This window comes from Lagopus muta, chromosome 4 (assembly GCF_023343835.1).
Source record: "Lagopus muta isolate bLagMut1 chromosome 4, bLagMut1 primary, whole genome shotgun sequence".
Lineage (NCBI taxonomy): Eukaryota > Metazoa > Chordata > Aves > Galliformes > Phasianidae > Lagopus > Lagopus muta.
In genome coordinates, this window is record NC_064436.1 from 33,992,083 (window position 1) to 34,007,257 (window position 15,175).

Sequence of the window (15,175 nt, forward strand, 5' to 3'; positions counted from 1 at the left end):
GGTAAAGACTGGCAAAATTAAACTTTGTTGTTGTTTTCATGAAGGAAGAAACACAGACTTAAAACACATTGTGATAAAGGATTTTTGCTGGACAGGAAGCAGTTTTGGTTCTTTTTTGCTTTTCAAAAATAAAGAGATTGCAAAAATTTCTCATACGTATACAGCATATGGGCAACGTTATTTGTTAAAATTGCTATTTCAAAGCAAATTACAAGTTTTACTGTATGATTCGGTTGTTTCAAAACTTTTGCTTCTCCACCATTCCTTTTAGGCCTAAAGTAGACAGCTGGTATCAGCCACGTGGCTTTTTCACCCCCACACAATATTTTCATTTGAATGGCAAAGACATTGAAGATCCCAGACCACAACCACAGACATTTTGAATGCCTCAGTTCTCCATCAAATCCAAACTCAGCTGATGTTCTCTGATTCAGGGACAACGAGTGTCAATGTAAGTCAAAATAGCCAAGTTGCTTAGCTTAGTCATCTACTAGCATCAACTCAAGTATGGCACAGGAAAATTGTTTCTTCACATAATTTGGCCTTACATAATACATAACAGTAGGGTGACAATACCTACAGCTCTTCTGCTGGTGACTTACCATGTGCACTGTAGTTTTCTATCCTATCTAACGCTGCTTTGCTTTGTCCCAGCTCATAGATTTCACCTCTCCCATGACAGAGGCTGCCAATGACACCAGGAATTTGCATAGATATAAGCACATGACTGTATCTTTGAGTGTACAGTGTAAACATGTGCTGTAATACCCCAAAAAGACAGACAGCTTAATTTAAAAAGACTGATCATTATCCCTGTTAAAAGCACAGGTGTACAGAAGAGAAGCCACGATTCCTCATAGCTTCATGTGCCCTGGAAGTCGAGGCTGCAGTGAAAACAGCACAACTTCCAGACATTTTGAGTCAATTATTTTGTGGCTTCAGAATGTAGTTATCGGGGGCCCAACACTCAGGATAGCATAGCTCCCCAGAAGAGCATCATCAACCTGTAGGGGATTTGTACCAAAGCCTCTTCACTTCATCACTTCTACTTTTGCTCCGAAATACTACTGTTCATCTACTCATTTGTACTGGCACTCACTAATGCAAGGTACTTATCTTTGTTCCTCAATTTTTTTTTTTTTTTTCCCCTGCTTTGAAAATGGTATTTAACAGTCTTTCCCATCAGCCTACATTTCCTATCTTACATTACAAAGATCTGCAGTTAAAGGGGAAAATGCTTTGCTTCTGAAAAACAAGAAAAGGAACAAATATGTCCATTGCCCAAAAATCCTAAAAATCCTACTTATATAAACAATGTCCCATTTCCAAAGCACATAGATTTCTTAAGTTCAGCAAACAGACTGTCTGTGCTGCATTTACACAGAGCCATGTTCATTCATCACTTTCAAGTCTAATTACCAAGCCATTTCCCTCTTGGCAACCTCTAATGGCCAGAAGAATTAGGTTTTACATAGTCAGGATACCAAGGAATAACAAATACCCATAATTCTTCGCAGCTGTGCAATTTGTTAAAGAGACTTGAGCTCTGAGCAGGGAAGGGATTACTGAGAGGCAAACATTCCTCTCCATGTGCTGCCGTATCTGGACCAGTCCTGCGGGGCTCCCTTTAGCACAGTCTCTCCTATACAGTGTTCTAACATCAACTTGCAAAAGCAAAGAAAAAAAAATATTATCAATCTATCATTAATTACAGCTATAGGACAACAGAGAAGATTTTGTGCATCACACAGCTCATTTGAAATATGCCAAGTCGTAGGTTGCATGAGCTTCTTCCACAGTACCAACCCACAATAAAGGAGAATTCACTACCAAAAGTCTTCCTGGTTTTCAGAGGTTTCTCCTGTCTTAATGTGATCATCTATCCTACTCTAGACTCACTGTGTACCTCTGATTTCCCCTCCATCTTTTCATTTCTAGATTTATCATTTATTCTTTAGAATCAGTTTTAGTACATTCTTCCCTTTTTCCTTCTCAGTCCATCCAAACCCTATTCTTACCTTGTTTTTGTTTAATTTTTATTTCTCTCTAAGCTTCCTTGAATGCCTCAACATAAATCAGAGCGAAAAGTCTTCCAAGAGGGCTTAGATACACCAGAAAGGGCATTACAATTACAGAATTTTGGCTTGGGACTAGTAAAATAAATAAAACACTGTGGCAGACCTGAATTCAGCTACGTTTGCCATGGCTTGTGTGGTGTCAGACGGTCCATGGAGTGGTGCAAACAGGAAGATCCTCTAGTTCTGTTGATCTACCTGCTATAACTGGCTACAATCAATTACCGAGTCTATTAATCTGTATGTGCTTGCTGATGAGAAGGGATTGTTTAGCGACCTCTACAGAGAGTTGGGAGCTAAACATCTATGTATTTCAAACCCACACGTTTTAGTCAAATTTAAACAAGTACTAATGGGTTAATAAATATTTGGCAGTGCTCTGAAGAGCATTAAGCAATTAATGTTACTTCACATCTGTATATTAGATGTGAACTACAAAACTGCTCCCGCAACTTCCAGAAAAGCACGAACTGTTATCTCTTGACACATCATGTGAGGACCAGGAACGGGTACCTGCCCAGCAAGTTTTGAGATGCACAAACCCCACAGCCCACAAAATCCTAAGATTTAAGCCAAGAAGAAAATCTTTTCCAAAGTTGTACCACAGAGAGTTTTTCACTGGCAAGACAGAGAAAACCAATTCAACCAACAGAGGGAATAGGGAGACAATATAAACAGGTGTTTCCTTGAAAACTTCACTATGGCTAGTTAACAGTACAGGAAATGGATCTCCAGAGGCCACAAATCGTTAGCATCTCTAATGCATTTGCAAATTCCTACTGTGCGAAGTCAGCCTGTAAAAAAAGGTCATTTCTAATAAGTGCCTTGTCTGGTTTCCTACACCATTTAATTTCAGATGAATTTTATGAGAACTCTGCTACATATTTTACCTCCCATCTGGTTCAGATTTGACAATGAAATATTTGTGTGTCCCACCCTGTTCTTTTTAAAGCTCCAAAACCAGATGTCTCCAGCACAACATGACTGCAGCAGGTCATACCACATTCTTCAGCAAGCTGTGCCAGGCCTACTACCCCCCACAGACAGTTCCAGGTAAGGTAAAATTAGGTTATTTATCCCCTAAAAGAATAAAACAAATAAACAAACTCAATGCCTTCAGGGCATGGGGTGAAAAGGCTGATTAAAATGTACTGCGTCTTATTCTTCCAAACAGTTTTATCTTGATGAAGCAGTGTTTCTGAAAGCTAAACACATTAACATTTCAGCAAGGGGAAATTTTTTTCTTCCTATTGGCTTGATTCCAGCACACATTTCTGCAGCTTCTCTATTGCGATAAGCAGGCAGGTGTTTCAGTGCATGCCACAGGTTGGCAGGCATTTCTAGGAAGTCTACAGATTTCACAGTTGCATACACTGTATTATGAGAAGGATGCTGTGAAGACATATCAGCTTTTACAGTTGCATTTGTTCATATGTTCATTTGTTACCAGTTTCACAGGGCAGCTCCGTGCTACTCTGGATGTCATCTCCTGTTATGTACACAGTTTCAGTTGCTGAAATATCAAAAGGACTGATGTACTTCACCCTCTTCTGCAGATACTAACAGCCCCCTTACAATACAGAGCGATCTGAATGGATGCTGAGGTAGCTTCTTTTCCAAAAACAGAATGGAAATCTGACATGCCTTTGAACTAGAGAAATACTTCCTGCATGCCTACATTTCATAATTCTTCAGGCAAATCTAACAAAACAGGAAAACAACAAACAGTCATTTACTCATTTACTAGAAGTATTTTATGGAAAGATACTCCCAGGAACAACTCCTCCCATAGCCAGCCAAATCTTAAATGCCACTGTAGCAAACAAAACCACCTATGATCCTCCTTCAGACAAAAGTTAAACACCTCCCATAACCAATAACAGGAAGGGTATTTTAGTAAGATTGTTAGCTGTTTGCACAAGAATCCCTTTTTAAGCTCAAAATTCCCAGAACTATTTCATGAAGTTTTTCCCTTGGCAAAAAGCTTAAATGCAAGTTTGAATTTTAGCATACGGGTAATCTCTGTAGAAATTCCAAAGTTATATAACATAAAATCATCTCCTTTCCTTGATGGAGATATTATATTAGGACAGTGCAACAACCTTGGGAAAAGAAAGGAGTTGGTTACTGAAAATAACTGCAGGTTAAAACCACAGTAAAGAGCCCAAGAGAATGAGAACCAGCAGAATTCTTCTTGCTCGTGACATGAGAAAGAAGGAACTTCACCAACTTACCTGTTTGTACCAACTTAAATATGCTTGATATCGCTACTCTTTTGCATGTGGAAATATATTTAATAACATAATTCTAGAAAAACAATACACTTCTGATTGCACGACATAAAAGTAATTTATCAGAAAACAACATCTGTGATTTTTATAACAGAATTTACTTACTTTCCCCTTTCAACTGCCAAGGCATCTATTTCATCAAAGAAAAGAATCGAAGGAGACACCATTCTGGCTTTCCTAAAGATCTAAAAAAACAACAATGGTGCACTCAGTTTTAAGGGACTGACATTTCTTACATAATGCTATCACCACTGTATACATCAAAAGCTACAGAGCATCGCAGAAGAGCCATAAGGCACATAGAAGAACCCATTTTTTTTAAAAACACACCTTTCAGTGGGTATTCATGATTCTATGTGATATAGGCTTATAGTGAAAGTTGCTACTGGAGACTAAATTGGACGTGCATCATGAGGTTGCAGGAGGACGTAAAACACACAGATCCCTTCTGCTTTGTTTTGTTTTTAAACTTAAACCAAAAGGAGATTTTTTGGAAAATTTAAAGGTAACCTTATAAGCACAGAAGGATTTGGGTGCCAAGACAGCTTGTGCTTTCTCACCTCTCTCACTGCTCGTTCCGACTCACCAACATATTTATTCATCAGTTCAGGTCCCTACAAAACAAAAAAAAATAAACATTTTAAAAATATGTTAACATCTCCAATGACTGTCACAAGCTGCCAGTGCTGTGATACTGGTGGCCCTACAAGGAATTTTGATATTTTGCCACTTACAAAGGTCTTGTTCTACCCATACCAAGTATTCTTCCTTTTGTTATAGCAAGTAACTACTTGTAGGTTAGTCCTCTTACTGTAACGCTTACCTACTACTCTTATGTGAAACAACATTAACCAAAAAACTAAACACATCAGTTCTTAGAAGTTTATGGATCAATAACAGCAACAATGTACCTGCAAGTCAATTGAAAAAGATGAATTGCAGGAAAGCATTTACATATACACCCAACATGCTTCCTATCTAGCCAAACACCAAAACAACGACCTAAACCCATATCAAGCAGAACTTTTTGAATCTGACAGCTTGCAGGTCCAGAAAGAAGCAGCTGCCACTGCAGCACACCTGAAACCTATCTATCTACGAGGGCTCCATCCCTAGTGAGAAAGCTGTTCAGTGTCTTCACTGATTTGCATTCCTTCTCCTCTTTGCTGAGACTGCTAAGCACGATTATTAGTGCCAGCTGCTGCCGTGCCTGTCTATACTCACAGTCCTGTCCACCAGGAACAGAATGAAGACCACAGGGTCAACATTCAAGTCTTGAGCCAGTACTGACAATTACAAAAAGCAAAACAATGGAGAATTCTCAGAGCATTTTCTGTTTTGCTGTATCCTGTAGGATAGGCTGCTAAAATAATGCTTCTTAATGGGACTAAGATTCTCATGGGATTGGTAATGACTCACTGACTTCAGCCTGGTTTGCATCAACGCTGACCTACAGCCATGACCAGCGTGATTATCCACTGCCCTGAACAAAATGAGCCAGTGGCTTCAGGCTGTTTTCCAGGGAACAGGTGCCCTCATAATTTCACCAGCAGCAATGACATCCTTCTTCACAGCTGGAAAGCTGCACAGTCTTCCTGTGCTTCAGTGCAGTGAGTCCCTTCAGGCAAGGCTCTGCTCTGAGCAGTAAGGCAGTTTTAAACAAGTTATGCTAGAATTAAAATGGGTGGCATATGCATGCTTACACACTGACAGTGACAGAGCTTCTGGTGCAAACCCTACTTCAGTGGGGCTGTCTGGACTTTGTACACAGACCAGCAGAAAAAAAAGATTAATTTCTCCAAAAACACAGCACAAACTGCTTTTACGCAGTCTCCCCATCTCCTCAGCTATTTGCAGCATTTCAGTAAAACTTAGGATAAAATCAGTGCACTGACAGTGGCACCACTGGAAAGTACCTTTGCAAATGTCCGTGAATAATGTATACTCTAATAAGAAAAGCACAGTTATCTAGCATCAGCAAAGCATACTGGCTATGTCATAGTTTTCTGTTTTCTTTTATTTTTTAGTGTTGTCTATTAGTCCATAGGACCAGGTAGCAGCAGCCAGCCATAGTGTACCATGTGGATAAAGTCAAACTGTTTAAGGGCTGAAGAAGAATACTGCTCATCTTGCCAGAAAAAAACTAGAACGATACAGCTCACGCTGTGTCCATCCTTCAGCCTTCCCCCCTAAAACAACTGCTGCAGCAGCTAATGTTGAAGTGTCACCTGCAGGCTTTCTACATTCGGAATTTGAATCTGTCAGATACCTGCAGAGAAACAGAACCATTCAGACACATAAGTGAGGAAAGAAGACTGAAAAAATAAGGTGAGAGAAATATGAGGCTATTTCCACTGTGGACCCCAAAGACAAGGACGTGCAGCCAGTTATGCAGAAGTGGATCATAGCTCACACAGACAGCATCCAGCTGCCCTGGGCCTTTGCCATTCATCATGTTCATTGCAGATGAGGAATCTGATAGTGCAGGCCTAACAAATCCTTAAGTAACAGGAGAGCAGCTTTCGCCTTCTGTCTAGCTTTCTTTCAAACCCAGCTGATGCACTGAGAACCCTCTGCCCAGAAGTACAGACTTCTATTACTTGCTTTTCCTTGAAATGTTTCTCTCGCGCCCTTATTCTTAAAAGCAATCTTGATCTGTATCAATATTCTCACGGAAGACAATATCATCCACATCAGTGCCAATGGTGTACTCCTCTAGTACGACAAACAACATCAAGCAGTCTGACATTTCTTTTGTCTGAGCAAAAACTTAAAACTACTCCCTTTGAGCTTTAATATAAAATATAATTTCAGATGCTTGGAGTTTTATTTTTAATTAAGCATTAAAGTATATGATCAAGGTAACATCAAAGCAATAAATGCTGTTTAAAATGTTTCCAAAGAGAATTATTTGAATGCATGGTTTTGCTGTAAGCTTTGGCTTGAAACTTTTCTCCATTTCTCTCTTTATTAAGCAGCAACTCAAGGTGAATGACCACTATGTATTAATGACCTGTGCCTCCTCAAGGAGAATTTCATGAAAGTTGATTTGAAGAAGAAGGTCTCCAGAGTTCACCACTCTCATCAACAATACCAAAACTGCCATTCAGAACCACACAGTTTATTAGAAGCAGCTTGGAACTGTTATTATACATGGTAATAAAAGGAAAAGACTCCAAATTAAGAGAAAGAGAAAGAAGAATTGGTGTACGGTTCATCTAATGCAAACACTTAAAACCACAACACAAAACTAGAAATGTTCAAAGAAGCTAGATGTAGAAGTTGGATGTAGAAATCAAATTGGGCTAGCTTCAGTCCAACCTGAGCTGAACTTCTGCCTTGCCGCTTGTGCTGTCCTCTAGCAGGGACTGAGAGCCATTCTTCCAAAGGATCTGACCGTATGCCAAGCAGCCGAGCAGCCATCAAGTCACTGGCTGCCAGCTGAGCACCGATTCAAATTTTCTGAAGGCTCAACTTCTCTTTTCAGAGAAGCTTCCTTAGCAGTTGGAAACCATACAAGAAATACCAAGAATATATTTTTTAATTATTTTTCAATGTTTTTCTAATGCTTCAAAAATCAGATGACGTGACCTTCATTAGTCAGCAAATTGACAGTTGGTGAAACATCATATTTGGCCTGGGGATGGTCACACTGATTCCATTAAAAGTTGCTGATATACTGATGGAGAGGCTTAGGATCAAGAGGCACAGTTTAATGATGCATAGCTCTGTTCTCTTCTGCAACACAAAATCCTCAATATGAAAGAACATGAAGAAATAAAACCTGTTCCTTCTGGTAATTTGCACAGTGCCTCCAAAACCAGAAAAACATTTGGAGAAGGAAGTTGGCAGAAGCCACTGTAGCATAGCTGTGCGTACAATCATACAATTTGTGAGCTACGATCCAGAGCAATGGGACAAAATTTGCCAATTCAGGCACACTGCATACTGCTGGGTTTTTATTTATTCAACCTCAGTGCAGAGAGTTTCCATACATGCACGGTTGAAAGGCGATCCCATCCTGATTTATAAGATGCATGACCCTTCTGTCATGAAACCTCCCATTTGTTTACGTCTGGATTGGGTGTGGATTTTCCTCTTATGTTGGTAATGGTCTTGTTTTGTTGTTGTTTTTTTTTCCAGTAACAAGAAAAAGAAAATGCATTTTAAATACGATCAGAATAAACTTGAAAGATTAACTGCACAAAAGATAAAACCTCTGTGTACAGGCTACAACACAAGATAAGCTTATGTGCACTTTGTTATGACAGAAGTTCACAATGTTTTAAACAGCAAGAGCAACATCTGGTATCCCTGAAGGTAAACAGTATGGGTAATTTTTCTAACCAGTGCTTAAATTTATCTGGAGACTTCTTTTTTTACCACCTGAAAATACTATGGCAATGACTTTCAACTGATACAAAATCCTCACTTTTTCTCTCTTTATATACATAAAGTACATTATATATATATATATATATATATATATATATATATATATATATATATAAAAAACTGTTTTGACAATCAACTAAGTTATGTACTTATGCTTGTTGAGCCAGACAGACATGGCTCCAGATTTCTTCAGCAACATAGGTTTGTTCTCTCCTCTCTTACAATATTTCCACCATAACAACACATGAAGGTTTGGGGCTCTAACACACATTAAAACGTGTTAACTATGGAGTGCAATTTCTATTTTTTAAAAAAATCCTAAGAATTAGAGAATTTCTATCATCTCCTACACATTATTACTCCATAATATTTAATGCAGTCTCTTTTTTGTCATGTCCAAAGTAGAAACAGTTCAACAGACATGAAAACATCAGTCACATATTTCATTTCAAATGAAGTGTCTAGAAACTGTGAAGCACAAAAGAAACAAAAAGAAAACTTCATGTCAATTCTTAGCAGTTCTCAGTCACTCAGACCAAGCTCACTTGCCTGCATTCAGACACTGGCGCCTGAGTTAGGCATTTACAGTAACTGATCTGGAGAGGCAGACATCAACCTGCAGATGTGATCCACCTAGCTCTGATGTGCTGACTTCTCACCAGGCTGCTGGAGCAACATGAACAGCCAGCTCTGAGGAGCATGGCTTGATGCCAGCCACCACCAGTACAGTTTTCATGGAGTCAGATTCAATATTCTGGCTGGTTTTGTTTCCAGCTCCCCAGCTTCATGATGATGTAAGTGAGCAACCTGCTATCACAACACTGACTGATTTGGAAGGAACTCAGAAATCAGTTACTTTGCATGTTAAGCAGCACGACAGAAAAACATTTGCTTATAAAAAACAGAGTTTATTTGCTTGATAAGAATAAAGCCTGCTTCTTCTCTTCAGGGCTGTTCGCTGACTTAACCTGCACCACTCTGATTCTAAGCAGCCCACAAGCCCCAGGCTCAGCACGCTCGCCATGTGAAACACTTCCTCTTCCCCTGCCCAGCATACCAAAGGACACTAGAAAAAACTTGTTGGCAAGATTTACGGTGCAGTGTCTTAAAAATTTCAAATTAGACAGGTTTCTGTAGGCTCCAGAATATCTTAGGGAGCAGGCTGGCAACAGACTGTGAACTGCAGCCCTTGCAATTACGGTTCTAATAGAAAAGGGGGAAAGAAACAGAGACAGAAGATAATCTCTGAATCATTTTCTGTCTGCACATTCTCTGTTGGAAAGCTTACGGTAAGAATGGATGACTGTCTTATTTTTTGTTGGGCAAAACATGCAGACAGCCTGAGGATCAGAAGTCTTCATTAATGTACCTCAAATTGCTATCCTTTGTGGAAAATGTTAAACATCAGAAAATTTTCTTAATATACTTTGTTTCATTATCGGATAATTAACAGGCATGGTACTGTAAATGCGTTACTACAAATCTTTTGTAAGCTTTATCAAATGTTTGCCAGAGTTTCCCATAAAACCACAAGGCTTCTTCGTTTTTAAATGTGTTGCTCAGCTAGTCACAGCCACCCAGCTTTTTTCATCCTCTGGCTCACAGAAATCCCTGTCAGAAGGCAAACTATCTTCCCAAATTCAATGACAGTTCTTCACAAAGCACAGCACTCAGCCTTTCCAAGCCTCATTAATCTGTTTGAACTTCCCCAGCCAACAGCTGAAGGGAAAAGCAGAGGAAACTTCAATTGGAAAATATTTTGACGTAATTGACCCAGACGACAAACTAAACTTAAGCACATGTCAAGCACAGAGAATGGTACAAAAGCATCTGCAGGGCAATACAGGAAGTTAAATCAAGCCAAGGTGAAATCAGACCTCTGAGAACACTGTATATTTTTGTAATTACTGCTAATTGAGAAAAGAGAAAAAAATGCCTTCAGCCCAAGCTCTTAAGTAACAGGAGAAAAAAAAGTATATGTTGGGAATATTTTTTCTAACCTTCTATTTGTTTTCTCCTCTAGCACAACTGGAGCTCCTAACCAACAAAATTAATATTTTAGAGCAATGTAATACGTATGTGTTGCCTGCACCACTGATTTGCCTGGCATTAATTACTTACCATCACAGGTGTTTTGGTTGTTGTTTTTGGTTTTAAATATTGTTTCCATCTTTCGAGAGATTTACAACGATCATTGTGTCTCACTCAGCTGAATTCTAAGGGGTTTAACTTTTGGGAATCTAAGTTTTCTGAAAGGCTAGGCTGTTGGGTTTTTTTGGTTTGGGTTTTTTTTTTTTTCAGTATCACTATGTGAGTTTTCACTTTAATTTTGATTTTAAAGAAAAAATATATTAAGAAGCACTGAGCAGCAAGAGGAAAAATGATGCTTCTAAAACCATTACAAGCACATAGAAGTTCTTGGTATTTATTTAGTAAACTCAAGTAATCTGCATGTTGCACAGAAGCAGCACTCAGCCCCCTTGATGATACAACACAGAGCAAAGCCTTCTGAATTCAGCAGGGAGTCTCTCTCTGATTTTAGCCAGCTGAGTAGTGCATGATGCCATCAACAATATGCAGCCCCTCTGGGTACACTGCATCCTGGGCTCATGGACAACTCAAGAGGCAAAAGGATTTCCCAATCCCTGTGGCCCTTTTGGGACCACCAGGTGCTGCAGGTGGAGCCTATTGGCTTTACAATATAAGAGGAAACGTCAGTGTTCATTTTGTAATAGGCAAAAACCGAAAAGCACAACTGTTTTCTTGGTAGCAAAGTTAATTACATAGATACCATAACAACAGAGAGATTAAAACATACTTTTTCTACAAGGTGCTTCCCAGAAAACGAAGGGAAAACCCACAAAGAAAAGTAATATTCACTAGATTCTTAACACAATGATGTAAGAATTCCTAAAAAATAAAAATAAAAAAATCCAAGAGGGCAGGCGTAGCAGATCCAAACAAATCAAGGTGTGAGACAAATGCAGATAAAATTATCCTCATTTCCCACTCTTTGAAATAAAGCAAGATATCAAAGTTTCCTTCAAAAATGTCCTTACAATATCACTTTGACATCGTAGTGGTCGAATCAACAGACATCTCAAAAAAACAGTTAGTCAGAACTGAATTTAAACATGGGAACTGTTAAATTAGCACAGAGAAATAATCCACGTGTAAACAAAAGAGAAGAAGGGGGTAGAAATCACAGAAACAATGCAGTAATGTTCAACTTCAGAAAATTAGATTGCATCTAAAGCAAAAATGTCACAGAAGGAGCAGTATATAACAGAAGGGTGTCAGCATCCTAGCAGAAGTTGAAAATCACGTCCCCCATCCTAATAAGGTTTATAGGTGTAATATCTGCATAAAATTTTCCCATTGGTAGAAGAAATGCATAAAATACATCTCTGAGAAAAAAAATAGAAGCTTTGGGGACTGCGCAAGAGGAGCACGAAGAAGACACAAGAGCACATAGAAGACTGACAGAAGTAAGAATTCAACCTGATCGGAAAGTTTTGATAAAACCAAGACTGATGTTCAATCACTAACGAATGAAAAAATCGTCCTAATTCACTCCTTCACCCAGTCATCTACCTGCGTATATTCATGATTACAAAGCACTAACAGCACTCCTGGAAGTTGAGCAGAATTCGGCTGTCTTTTGGTAAGAGGTTTTGAGGAAAAAAATGTATCAAGATGAACACTAAAACCCTGGGAAGCCTCAATGCTATAAGAGATTTAGAAGAGGGGTGATAGGAAGTAACAGAAAGAGTCATTCCCTGGGAAACAGTTGAAAACCTCCTCCGGAGTAAATTTAGCTGATATATTGTATGCAAGACAAAGAAAGACAGTCAGTGAAGGAATAAAAATAAACAGTTCCCCTTAGGAATTGTAAAAACAAACAAGCAAAGCAACCGCTTTTCTCTGGAAAAGCGAAAGGTCACCCATCTCGATGAAAATACAGCTATAAAAAGTTTTGGAAAAGTATCAAAGAACGTGTTTACAAAAGGGCACATTCATTGTAATACTAACCATTCAAACTTCACAATAGATTTCAGGAGAGAACAGGATGTAACGTCAAACATCTGTTATCACATTATTTTCTTCAGCTCCTCTGCCCAGAAATTGCATCTAGACTTTGCCTAGCTTCCAGACCACGTTAGAAACAAGTCAGACGTGCATTCGAGGCCACGCCATGTGATCACGTCTAATAACGCACTGTGACAACCAGTCACTCCAAAGACACTCGGAAACATCATGTTTTAGGAGATGACATACAGCCCAGAGTAAGTACTTAACCTAAGAGAGGCAGCTAGCCAAATCAGAGAGACACTGCACATACACATCTGGACAATAGCACAGAGTCCTCCTGGACCAGGAGATGCCTGCTGCATTCCAGTTGCTCACTTCTGGAAAGAGATGCACTCACCGCACCCACGTGCCTTGAATGTGGTAGGGCCATCTTCCAAAAACCACAGGTCCAACTAAGAGCCACACAAAACCTATCCAGTTCCCTGTCAGGTTTCAGGCACGGGGAAGAGAGGTGGCACCCTGCCACGGCCTCATGCATCGCCAGAACAATGCCTCCTGCCCACGGTCCGCTCCTGGGAAGGGCCCAAGAACCTTAACCCTCTGAACTATGCTGCAGGAGCACACGTATCCTACCGGCTGTACCGCAGACACTTTTCATCAAGGTCACTCATTTGGAGCAGAACCAAGGAAGAAAAACAGATCCGAAAAGTAAATCATCACAAAACTCTCTTCCATTTCAAAAATGCTGATATCAGTTACAGCAACAAAGATGTGAGACGTAACAAAGGGAAAACTGTCAGAATTACAAGAAAAATTATTTTGCTCAAAAAAAAAAAAAAAAAATTGTATTCATCTACTCTGGATTTATTGCAGGAACACAATCAGTGGAAATGAATTCAAGCCTGTTGTGCTTTAAGAAGTGCTACAGACAGTGATGTTTAACACATTTAGTACATGATGGATGTTGCCTTTTCTGTCCAGGAAGCAAATGTAAAGTTAGGGAAAGTGGGCTACATTCCCTTCCTGGAGACAAGCTATCCAAGGCTGGACACACTCCACTGATGTGCCTCTTAAAACATCTGTACATTGAATATTTGACTACTTCCAGGCCAAGGGATTAAGTCGAGAGAGAAGAATTTCCCCAAGGTAGCCCCTTCTGCTGCAGCTGTGGGGGTTACACCCTTAGAATTACACCCTGAAGAAAGGCTGCATTACTGTATCAAAAGCATTTCATGTTGGTGCACCTTAAGATGCCTCACACTCAGCCCAAGCCATTCTTTATGATGATACAGCTCCAGCAGGCATTTCAATGATGCAGTAAGACTGATGAATGAACAGGTGACATCAACATTCGTTTTTAATTGTTTGGGGGGGGGGGGGGAAGGGGGTTGTTATTTGTTTTTTGTTTTTCCAAATTGAAACTTTTATTTCCCTTCCTTTCAGGCATCAGTGCATTGGGCAAAACAATGAAAGAATGTTTTCTTAAGAAGCACAGGAAGAAAAGGTTACTTTGTTTACCAGTAACTCTGGAGTACAAAGACCAACTTTGTCTTCATGGAAGGCAGGAAAGCCAGCATTTAAGGGCCGAGGTTTCTGAGACCCTTCTTGATGGTGTGACTGTGACCCAGAGGCCTATCTGCAGCACCAGGAGGCACATGCAGCAGAGGGCTGCAGGGTCAGTGCAACCACTTCTGCCTCCAGAGCTCCGCTGGCAGTGTAGCTCAAAGGTCAGGCACAGGAGGGAGCTCTGCAAGGGCTAGCAATGCCAAACATTCTGTGAGTGAAGGGATGCTCAACAGAGAAGAATATGTGATCATACTGTTGGAGAGATACTTTTAAAAGAAAAATACTTAAACAAATGTTTTTCCTTGCACCTCATTAACATTCTTACACAGCTGCAAGACTACTCCATGTGGAATCACTCTATCTTCTTTCCTTTCTATGCATTGAAGCTCCATATTATTATTTAATAACTTCCATTCATGCATTTTCCATACAACCTGCAGTAATCAATTACACTGTTTCACAGGCAACTTCTCTGTGCTTCTTAATGCTGAGAGAACATCCCACTGATCCAAGAGCACTCCAGATATAACAAATTTTGCAAACTTTCAAAGTCATGATGAAATAGAATCACTTCCCCTGAAAACAACACTAACTGGGCATGAGAAACCTGTAACAAAACAGGGGTAGTATGACAAAGAAAGTGATTTTACTTAGGAATAAGAATGAGCATAAGAGATGAGACAATAATATCTCTAAGCAAGCAAGTAAATATTACAGTAAGAACAGCTACCCACTGTCCAGATTTGCATTGTTGAAGAATTTCATTGTTTCCATGAAAAAACTTTTACAATAAAATAATGCTAATAATTAAGACTT

At 39.5% G+C, this 15,175-nt stretch overlaps 1 protein-coding gene across 8 annotated transcripts in view; it reads right to left on the bottom strand.

Moving 5' to 3' along the window:
• SPATA5 (spermatogenesis associated 5) overlaps window positions 1–15,175 on the bottom strand; it is a 184,412-nt gene that overhangs the window by 140,091 nt on the left and 29,146 nt on the right. For 7 of the 8 annotated variants that reach the window (XM_048943100.1, XM_048943101.1, XM_048943102.1 and 4 more), the window contains exons 12-13: window positions 4,927–4,980; window positions 4,472–4,551 (exon numbers count right to left, since the gene is read on the bottom strand). In XM_048943100.1, coding sequence (XP_048799057.1) covers window positions 4,472–4,551; window positions 4,927–4,980 — 134 coding nt within the window. Of the gene's footprint in view, window positions 1–4,471; window positions 4,552–4,926; window positions 4,981–10,829; window positions 14,967–15,175 lie in introns of those variants that run through there. The other variant, XM_048943107.1, reaches the window with a different exon arrangement.